Raw genomic sequence first — 10,660 nt, 5'->3', positions numbered from 1 at the left:
AGGTGATTACTGTACATCGGTACTTTGCATGTTTGGGGGCCACCAAAATGGTGCCTGGGGACAACATATTGTTAAGAACCACACAATCGAGTAGCCCGCAGGTCTTTTCTAAAAGCAGTTCACCAATGCAACGTGATAGGAATGTTATAAAGGCGATCATGTCAAAACCAGTATTGAAGAATTAGCTCTCAGTTTCAAAAAGGTAGCTGACCTCTGATTTTTACAGTCAAAGCCCTGCAGGAAAATTTGCGTGTGAGATGCCTGAAGAAGCAGATCCTGTCAGGACGGTTTAGTATTATAAATTGTTTAAAAGTGCAATATGTACACTTTTGTCAATTTGACTACATATGGCCTTGTGTTATGTACGCAGCTCTGCAAGAGGTCACTGCAAAATGATCCGTTTCTCTGATTTTGTTATTGTTAGCTACAGGTTGTGTTTCGTTGAGTAAAATGAGTATTTTTTTCATTCTATAAAATGAAAACATAAATTGCAAATCCAGATATTTGCAGGAGATCGAGAGGGAACAAAAACAGGTCAAACTACCAAAAGGCTCCAGTGTTTTTCTTTTGGTCTGGTTTTCTTTAATCTCCCCCTGTACCCTGCAGATAGCGTGGGTGGTATGATGCATTTTTCTCTCTCTCGTTAAATACAGTCGGGGCTTCAAATTTTGGATACGTATACAAAGATATACAGTAGATGATGCGACGCTTCCATTTCGGTTGCTGCAGCAGAAAAGATGCGCTCTCTAGGTGTATCTCCCTCCCGCGTCCGTCTGCCATACCGCGGACTGCCAAGCCGGCCAGACCGCGCCGCGCGTGCGTTCCATTCTGACCAACATTTCTAAAAATAGCTTGAGGTTGACGTCACTCGGCGAAACGTGTATGAGTCGCTTAGGGGAACGGTGGGTGGGGGCTACTGATGAGTCTGGAGCTCGTTGTCTGTATTTCGAGGGATTTGAGAGTGCGATACCATCAGCTGACTAACGACAGCCTTGCACTCCCAAACATTGTCACGGTCCTGCCACGCAAGGTCAGCGGCGGAGGAAAAAAATCGGTGACGTTACTCCCATCCCACCCACCACCCCACCTTAGTTTAGTAGGGCGGGGGGATATTGCCGTTGGATTGCTGGAGACCAATCACAACGCGGAATTGGACGTCACCGCAGATTGATAGCCAATGGGGAGCCGAGCCTTAGCTGTCAATCAAGTCCAATTCGGATGAGTGGGCGGGATGTTCACTGGGCTGTAGTTCCGTCATCCAGCTCATCTCCGGGGCTACAGGGGGCCAATGTTGATTTGGGCTAATTCTCGTCGTTGTAGGTGAACATTAGAGGTTTAAAAGCCTCGGGTTGCTAGCACGAATCCTTTCGATTGAGAAGACCGCATAGCCGCCCTGCCCGTCGCTGTTTATTTTATTTTATTTCATCTCTATTGGGGAGACTGGACTGACGGTGGGAAGCCAGGGGGCCTCGATCGGAGGGGGCTACAAGGAGTCCGAGGAGAAGACTGGCTCCTCCGCGACCCGGGATTGTCGCTCGATATCGGTTTGGTAAAGCGAGGAGCGGCTGCACCCTCGCGGCACCATCAGCGGACAGCCTCTTCAAGATCAACACCACGTTTGGATTTAGGAAATACTGTCTCGTCCTAATCGACCTGCTTGGTGGAACCTGAGAGCGACTCATCGCCCGTTGACAGGTTGTCATCATGGGCAACGCGCCCACGGCCAGGAAGGGCAGCGAGATGGAAAGCGGTGAGTCGAGCAAAGCAGCACGCTTCCCACCTGAGAATCACCTGGCCGGCGCCAGCCTCCCTCAAAGAGGCCTAACGATTGTAGATTTATTAAGAGCCACATCCAAATACTACACACCGCCAATTGCACAGTGAGCCATACATTATGTAAGTACTGTACCGTTAGTATGTTGATTGCGTGGTTGGGGTTTGCAATAATGTACAGCTGCATTACATCAGCTCTTACTAATGTTTTGCATCTCTTATGAAGCCAAAATCATCACAAAAGGTCCACCGCAGATTAAGTGGCAACAAAATCGTGCACATACTTCGAAATCACGGGTATCTAACTCATGGCACATGGGCCGGATCCGACCCACCACCTCATTTGAGGTGGCCCGCAAAAGTAAATCATGAGTCAACTTTGTGTTTCTTGCCATCACTTTGAATAGTACTGAGTAGTGGCAAGTATTTTTGTTTCACCAAAACCCTTATTGAAATAAATTGACCAATATACTTAATAAACTATGATTTAAAATGTTGCTTTCCGTCAATTAGGCTACTTGTATGTATGCAATGCAGAACTATGAGGATGTGCTAATACATTTCTATAGGCTTGAAAGTTGCCTCCGGCCTCCAGTTTTTTCTGGCTTCCCACCACATTCCAAACACATGCTTCCTTGGATACTGAAAGACTCTAGGTTGCAAACTCGCTGTTTGTCTTCATGCCCTGCGATTGTGTTCTTCTCAACACGAGAAAGCTTAAGTGGTTTATAAAATACATATAAAGATGGAGAAATTTCATACCCAAAAATGTAAATCATTTGAGAAATGTCAATGTTAACTCCTACTTTTGGCACTTATTTGATTGCGCTGGTGGGCCTAATTATGTGTCCAATCTAAGTTCAGTGCATTTTAAACTTTACTTCAAAATCAACACAAGACCCCGCCATATTAACATATTGTGCACTGAAACAGACTAAAAATGTGTGTTTATGTTTTTCAAATTATTAAAGCCTTTTAAGCATCTTGTAGGGCAAATGTGGCCAACTAGAGGTTAGTGTGACTGACTGACTGACTGACTAGCTTTTGCATAGGTGCTTATTTGGGTAAGCTCCCACTCTTAAGTTGCACGATACATATAAATATTATTGTTAAAATAGCAAACTACATTTTGTGACAGAGCTAAACCAAGTGGATGTGTATGTAGATTTAAAAGTAATATGTTCAAACAATGTTCGATCCCACTTTTTTCAGAACGATAACAGTACGAGACTCAATTCTTGATACCGATACCAAGTACCGATACCACTAGTAGTCCCCCCAGCCACAAAATGGCAAATTTTTAAGAAAGACCTATATACCCCAATCTAGCAATTGTACCTACAATTGCACAAAGTTGCAATTTTGTGTCCTTATATGTATTCCTGATCATAAAACAGCCACAGGAGGCCATAATTTTATTGACATCTATTGGCCATTGTTATGAGTACCGATACCTTAAAAAAAGTATTGGTAGTCGCCCATCCCTAGTTTAAACAAAATATTTTAATAGTTTATGTTTGAACAAGTTATTTAACTTACTCACTGTTGAAATTTCTGAATTTCAAATGAGCTTAAATTCAGGTAAAATGAACAGGGTTCATTACTTGTCGCCCTTCACAATTAAGAAAAGACTAAATAAAAATAATAAAAAGAGTATTGTCGGTGTTATCGTCTACAGTCAAGGAGTTCCTTGCTAAGGCCAAAGAGGACTTCCTGAAGAAATGGGAGAGCCCTGAACAGGTGAGAGAAACTGCACACCTATAGCCATGCTTCTAAATTTGTGCTGCTTAATTATTTCAAATTGTAGCATGACACCACATTTACATTTTGTAGGACAGCAATCTATATTTTGTAAAAGATGTTGCTGTCTGCCAAAAGTGTATTCCTAAATTCAATAGATTTCCAAATGAAAGTTCCCGAAAAAAACGGAACACTTAAAATGCGCTCGTCAAACAAAAACAAGCCAAACTCACTCTTTGCGTGTGTTTTTTATTTATTTATTTTTTTCAGAACACTGCTTGCCTGGAGCAGTTTGAGAGGTTGAAAACTCTGGGCACGGGCTCATTTGGTCGTGTTATGCTGGTAAGGCACAGAGAAACGGGACAGCATTACGCCATGAAGATCCTCAACAAGCAGAAGGTCAGTTTGGGCCAGAGGTCAGGACACACTCTCTGGCACAATGCAGAAGAAGTGAGATTGTGTTTCCATGTTGGCGGAAACCATTCCAATGTAGTAATTGTAGTAACAGTGGACCAGCTCTACACCTTCAGCAGAGTATTAAAAGGTGCATGGGAGTTCACTCAAACAGCCTATGTTTGTTTTGTTGACTTGTAGAAGGAATTTGACCGTGTCCTACGAGAGTTCTGTGTCTCGGAACCAGTCACTCTGATACGGGCTGTTTGTTTCTTGTACCGTGTGAGAGTTTGATCTGCAGTAAGTCCGATTCGTTTCCAGTGAGGGTTGGATTCGGATAAGGCTGACTCTCAGCATAACTTTTGAAAACACTAATGCGGACTCCTTATTGGTCTGTCTTGTGAAGAAGAAGAAGCAGAGCCAAAAGGCGAAGCTCTTGACCAGATGGTCAAACTACATCTTAATGATAGGGGGAGAAGCTCGGTCATCCAGGAGGGGCTCAAAGGAGGGCTTCTGCTTCTCTGCATCAAGAGATGAAGTACTCGGGCACATCACGGTTGAAGGAGCCCCAGGTTAGAACAAATACTTTCTGGAGAGACTATGTCACCTGGCTCACCCGGCTCACCCGGCCGGCCTGCGAACGTCTCTGACTTCCCCTGGAAGAGCTGGACAAAGTGTTTTCTTGTGAAAAGAAAGCACTTCTATGGGAACGGCCTTCACAGTAAACCTTTGTTGCCTGTCACTACATTTCGGACTTTCCCAGGGATTTTCCAGATGTTTTAGCAGGGCCCCCAGTTCTCCTTCCTAAAAGATGTTTTGGTGGATTTGGAAAAAAAACTATGACTGATTTCTTATTTTTTACAAGTTCTATGACGGTCATATTAGCATGTTTGGCAATGCCATGCGTTGATTAGGATAACAATTTCCCAAATAGCGTGGGGGCCTGATATTCGCTGGAGATAGGGATAAGGGGATAAAATATAGGAACAATCTTTCACACTCACATTGACGCCCATGGCCATTTATCCTAATATGCATGTTTTAGGAACGTGAATGCAGGGTGACCAAAGAAAGCCCAGGAAAATTCCACTTAGGAAGACCAAAGGCCACTTTCAAAAGTCACATTTCTAACTGTCAATCAAATTCATCGTTAAATTGAAAGAACACTCCTTATTTACAATCGGGTCCATTTAACTTCTCACTTTCTCCCAATTTTAGGTGGTGAAGCTGAAGCAGATAGAGCACACTCTGAATGAAAAGAGAATTCTTCAGGCCGTCAACTTTCCTTTTCTCGTGCGATTAGAGTACTCGTTCAAGGTAAGATGATGTACACAATTGTGTATGGTTGTACTGTATGTTGATGCCATGTGGGAACACCTTGACAGCACACTGTACCTGTTCCCCAGCTGGCCATTCTCCGCTTTATCCATTTAAGCTGTTTGGATACCTTAAATGCCCCGGGACTGAATGCTTTGATGCTTCAGATAAACCTATTAGCAGAAGGCTTGCTCAAAGTCTGTTTTTTTTTTTTGTTTGTTTTTTATACCTATCTGACATTTCACAGAATTAATTGGTGTATGGAATGAACCGGTTTATGTATTGCAAAGATAAAAGCGATGCTCTGAACTTGAATCAAGTCACGATCCACGTGGTGCCATATTTCTTTGATACTGACCTACTGCAGTTCCATTTCGTTTTAGCTGCTTTTTGTGGAGGGCGGCCTCTAGTGGCACATTTTTGGGACAAGATTATGTAGGCTCTCCTTAATCAAAGATGACAGTATTTTGGCGGCATTGAAAGTAGGCCTTCTGGATTATATTAGAAAATACGATTAATGTCCTATTTCAATACTGTCAAACCAAATAAATATAATAAATACAATAAAAGACAGCTTACCAAAACTTCAAAAAGAATGTGCAGTGGAATTAAAAGCTTTTGGCGAAATTATTTTTGAAGACACTTTAAAGGATTCAATCATAGATATTATAAAAAAAAATAATAATAATACAACAGCAGATTTTTTTAACCTGGATTGAAAACCTTTCACACTTGAATGCAACGTTATGAATGAAAAGTGGGTACCAGCAGGTTGCAATGACAGAACATTTATGTATTCTATTCTGTTCTGTAGCTATGGCTTTATTTGCAGTAACCCAAAAATATATGTGTTTCAACGCAGAACATTGTTTACTCTCTCTCTCCTACAGGACAACACTAACCTCTACATGGTGATGGAGTATGTGCCAGGTGGAGAGATGTTTTCCCATCTACGAAGAATTGGCAGATTTAGGTTAGTATGTTGTTGACATAACGCATTTTTTGGGAGCAGATGTAAAATTTGTACTCCTACATTTGCAGTGAGCCTCATGCTCGGTTCTACGCTGCTCAAATTGTTCTGACCTTTGAGTACCTGCATGCTTTGGACTTGATCTACAGAGATCTCAAACCGGAAAACCTTCTCATAGATCAACAGGGCTACATACAGGTAAATGTAGCCCCTTATTTAGGAATATGGGAGGGATTTGGGGTATTACTCAGAGTTAAGTCTTTTCCCCTCTCAGGTGACAGATTTTGGCTTTGCCAAACGTGTAAAGGGCAGGACCTGGACACTCTGTGGCACCCCAGAATATCTGGCCCCTGAAATTATCCTTAGCAAGGTAAAACTCTGCTTTCCTCTCAGAAGTATTAACAAGACAAGGATTTGTCCTTTTGCCCTTTGCATGTTAATGAGATGCTTCATGGCCGTGCTCTCGTCCCATTTAGGGATATAACAAGGCAGTGGACTGGTGGGCGCTGGGCGTACTGGTCTACGAGATGGCAGCTGGGTACCCCCCTTTCTTTGCCGACCAGCCTATTCAGATCTATGAGAAGATTGTATCGGGAAAGGTATACTCCGACTGACACTTATATATATTTATCATCATTGTCCCACTGTGAACTAGAAATGATGAATTTGTATGCAAAACACACATGTTTGATTATTTACTTTATCCAATTGTAGTTTGCATTTTACAAGTGAGGCACCCGACTTTAGAGGGTGAGAAGAGCAATGGTGGTCAACTCTAAAAAGACAAATTGTGATTGTTTGAGAAAAGCAAGCAGCTTTGTTATCTGCCCTAGGTACGTTTCCCGTCTCACTTCAGCTCCGACCTGAAGGATCTCCTGAGGAACCTGCTACAGGTAAAAACATTGCAGCTATTAACGACAACCTCCCTTTTGTTTTTGTTTGCCAAGCCTCCTCAATGAATCTTAATGGAGGAAATACATTGTTCTGATTCTCAGGTTGATCTCACTAAACGCTACGGGAACCTCAAGAACGGTGTCAATGACATTAAAGGACACAAGTGGTTTTCAACTACAGACTGGATTGCCATTTACCAGAAAAAAGTATGTATGTTTTACGTGTTTGTGTTTTGTTCGAGGCTCCGTGTGCAGGCAAATTGTCCTTCTCGTCCATCAACAGGTGGAAGCTCCTTTCGTTCCCAAGTTTAAGGGGCCAGGCGACACCAGCAACTTTGACGACTACGAAGAGGAGGAGATCCGCATTTCCTTCAATGAGAAATGTGCCAAGGAGTTTGCCGAGTTCTAGAGAGTACACGTGAGTGAGTGAATGAGGGAGGGAGTCGATAAGGAAGATGGGGCAGTGGGAGCTAGGCTGGTCAAGTGGGAGTTGTAAGGGGGAGCCTTACCGTCTCCTGTCACAATCACAAGCACCAGCTGCAAAAAGAGGGAAAAGGAATCGAGCGAGGAGAATGATAACCAGCAGTGTTGCCTTTGTCTGTTCTACTTTCTTTCTGATTCTGTCTCATGTTTGGATCCCTTTATAATGAAGGTGTGCTTCGGATTCATGGATTGGGCAACCCCTCTCGTTGAGAATTTCCTCTTTGCTGGTATGCTTTCATCTTTCACGTTTAAGGCCCAAAAGAGGCGAGTCCCTTTGTTAGAATCAACTGTTTCATTTGTTCGTCATACGCGAGGACCACTGGAACTGGACCAGCTAAAAGTCTGCACTGAATTTTTCAATTCACATTGGGAATTGGTTGATATGCTCTTCATCTAGTGAGCAGTAGAAGTTTCAAAGTAAACGCTCAAATCAGACACGCACAGATACATGTACGGCTTGAGAGGTTTTGGTTTTGCAACGTTTTTTTTTTTTCCTCTCTCTCGAGAAACGCCATACTCCATGTTGTAGGCAGCATACTGTATGTCAAAGTCACCAGTGTCATATCGTAAACCGTATGATGCATTGAAGACAGAAGTCACTCTTGATGACTGTGTGTGTGTGTGTCAGTGTTAGTCTCATTGCAACATAGCAACTTTATCCATCTCCATGGCAACGTTTAAATGTGATATCATGTCACACTAACTAACACAACGACATGGACAAGGGAATGGACAAGCACTGTTTCGTGAAGGAACACTTAATGTTACATAATAGTATCTCAGGTTTGAACATATCACTCAGTTGGGGACATTGGATAAACATAGCTTGCATGGAAATGGAAATTTCAAGTTCTGGTCAGAATTCAAAAGGAACAAAAGGGAATTTTTAGATATTTGATTAGTGTCTTCCACATTTTTGCCCTTCCATTTGGTTTTGTGACTGGAAAAAAAAAGCCTGTGTTGTGTTGTCTGCGCTCTGCTCTCACCTACTCTGCATGTTCTTGCCCTGAAAGGGACCATCTGAGGCAGACTACCTCAAACTGCTTCTGGATTACCAGAGCACTTTGATCTGTCATTGATGCTGGTCTTATTTGTGTCCCTCTTTATTTCAATTGTTTTTAAACTACCCGACACTCAGCTTGAGCCAATCACACCTCTCTCTCACTTTCTCTTTCTCTCTCCCTCCCCCTCACTGTATGCTCTTTAAGTTACATGATACATGTGGTCAGTACCTCCTTTAGCTACGATGACAAGTGTTTCGATGACAATTCTGAAACAAAACAAACATCAAGCCTTTTTTTTATTATGATTTCATAGCTACGTTATACTTCATCGCCATACACTGGTTCTTGATGTTTTAGTAGCGTTTCATGCAAAAAGTGCACTCTCAGAGCGATTGCAATTGCCCCAAGATAAGTGCAGGTTCTTCTGATTCTACACATTTATTTAATGAACTGCCTAAAATCAAAGTTGCACGAATTTAGTACACCACTTGTTTTATTCATTTCACTGACATTTTCATTCCACGCAAATATATACCCATATTGAGACATAAAAAACCAGGCTAATCATAAGAGTTGTTGAGCTTTTGTGTTCTAAAGACTGGCTTGGACCCACCTTGAAAATTAGATACTAATATATCTAAAGGGATTTTTCTGTAAGAAATGTAACATACCTGATGCTTACCTAACAAGACACTGAAACAAATGCTCACTTTCTGAGCAGTGCTATTTCTTTTATAAGGAGAGGAGGAATTATTGACCAATCAATCTGATGTCGACTTCACAATGTCATTAGATCAATCATGATTATTACTTTGCTATTTTTTATACTGTTGTAACCCAGTTGTTAAGACTTCACACTTGCTGTATGCCATTCATGTCCGATTCAATGTTGACTCACATCATGGACAAAACAAAATTTAAAGTTCCAAAAATATTGTGTCTCTCATCGATGTTTCTGCAGTGATACTTCCCCTCAAAGCAGGCACAATGCAATGTTGCCACATTTTTAGGGAAATGAAAGACTTCTGTGTAAACCATGTTAACCCCTGCCACACATGCAGCTTAACACACACGACACACGCACACGCAGCAAAGGAAAGTCATGATGACAGTGACATAAAAAAACATGAGTGTAATATTTTGCAACATGAATATCATTCCAATAAAGTTTTACTTGTAAAATTATCTTAAAGGTTCCCGTCTTTCCCAAAGTGGTTTTGTTGCTTCTTCAGAGTTTTCACACAAATACTCTTACTGCACTTAAATCCATTATTCACTTGTATATCTATAGCAAGATATTCCCCATCTTGTCAGCTTCAAGAATGATGTGCTGTGAAAGCATTATTTTCCTCCTGCTAGCCTAAAAACTACACACTTCCCTTCAGAAATTCTCCATCTTGTCTGGAAAACATACAGTTAATGAGTGTTTTTCAGTTGTCATTAATTTAGAGATGTGTTGCTTTGTTAGTCAGTTCACAATGTTAGCAAAGCTATTGAAAAGACATTAAAAGCCTGACCCAAGGCTCGCTAACATTTATGTATGCATATGTAATATAGAATTTTTTTCAGATTTGTCAAGTCAAATAAAGCTATCAAAACTAAAACTACGCACTACACTCTAAACTGGTTGCCATCCAAACGCAGGGCACACAGAGACTAATAACCATTCGCACACACATAATCACAATTCGGAGTGATAAATCGGCCTACCAGTTTTGGAATGTGGGAGGAAACCGTAGCACCCGGTGGAAACACACGCAGGCACGGGGAGAGCCTGCAAACTCCACACTGGAAAGCCGAAGCCGGACTGCACCTCTGATCTATGAGTGCGCCTGAGTCTGTACTTTTTTTAATTTTTTATTTTACAAGTATACTTGTACAGTATACTGTACTCGTAGTTTTGCTGATTTTGAGTATACTTTTGCCCCCTCTGGTGTAGCATAAAGGTCAGCCATCCTCCTCGTCTCCGACAGTAATCTACTGCCGCCAGGGGGAACAGGGTGCCCTCCTCCCCCTCCTCCCATGTCTTGAGCGTCTATTCCCCGCCACCACGCGGCGCACACGCAGCCCGCCGCGCGTAGCGTGCG

General features: G+C 42.1%; 1 protein-coding gene and 1 long non-coding RNA gene across 2 annotated transcripts; one reads left to right on the top strand and one right to left on the bottom strand.

Moving 5' to 3' along the window:
* The first annotated feature begins 1,221 nt into the window (after positions 1-1,221).
* Positions 1,222-8,412, top strand: prkacab (protein kinase, cAMP-dependent, catalytic, alpha, genome duplicate b). The gene is made up of 11 exons (XM_037249760.1): positions 1,222-1,750; positions 3,452-3,513; positions 3,784-3,912; positions 5,125-5,223; positions 6,114-6,196; positions 6,265-6,391; positions 6,468-6,563; positions 6,670-6,792; positions 7,027-7,086; positions 7,189-7,293; positions 7,370-8,412. The coding sequence occupies exons 1-11, from the start codon at positions 1,705-1,707 to the stop codon at positions 7,493-7,495; spliced, it is 1,056 nt and encodes a 351-aa protein (XP_037105655.1). The 5' UTR covers positions 1,222-1,704; the 3' UTR covers positions 7,496-8,412.
* Positions 8,413-9,219: 807 nt separating this feature from the next.
* Positions 9,220-10,643, bottom strand: LOC119121931. The gene is made up of 2 exons (XR_005097785.1): positions 10,284-10,643; positions 9,220-9,974 (listed from the first exon to the last, which is right to left on the bottom strand). It is a non-coding gene; the product is annotated as an uncharacterized LOC119121931 (long non-coding RNA).
* Positions 10,644-10,660: the final 17 nt, after the last annotated feature.

The sequence above is a fragment of the Syngnathus acus genome, chromosome 1 (assembly GCF_901709675.1).
Source record: "Syngnathus acus chromosome 1, fSynAcu1.2, whole genome shotgun sequence".
NCBI lineage: Eukaryota > Metazoa > Chordata > Actinopteri > Syngnathiformes > Syngnathidae > Syngnathus > Syngnathus acus.
Note: the sequence above shows the minus strand (reverse complement) of the source record. Positions and strands in the feature narration are given on the sequence as shown.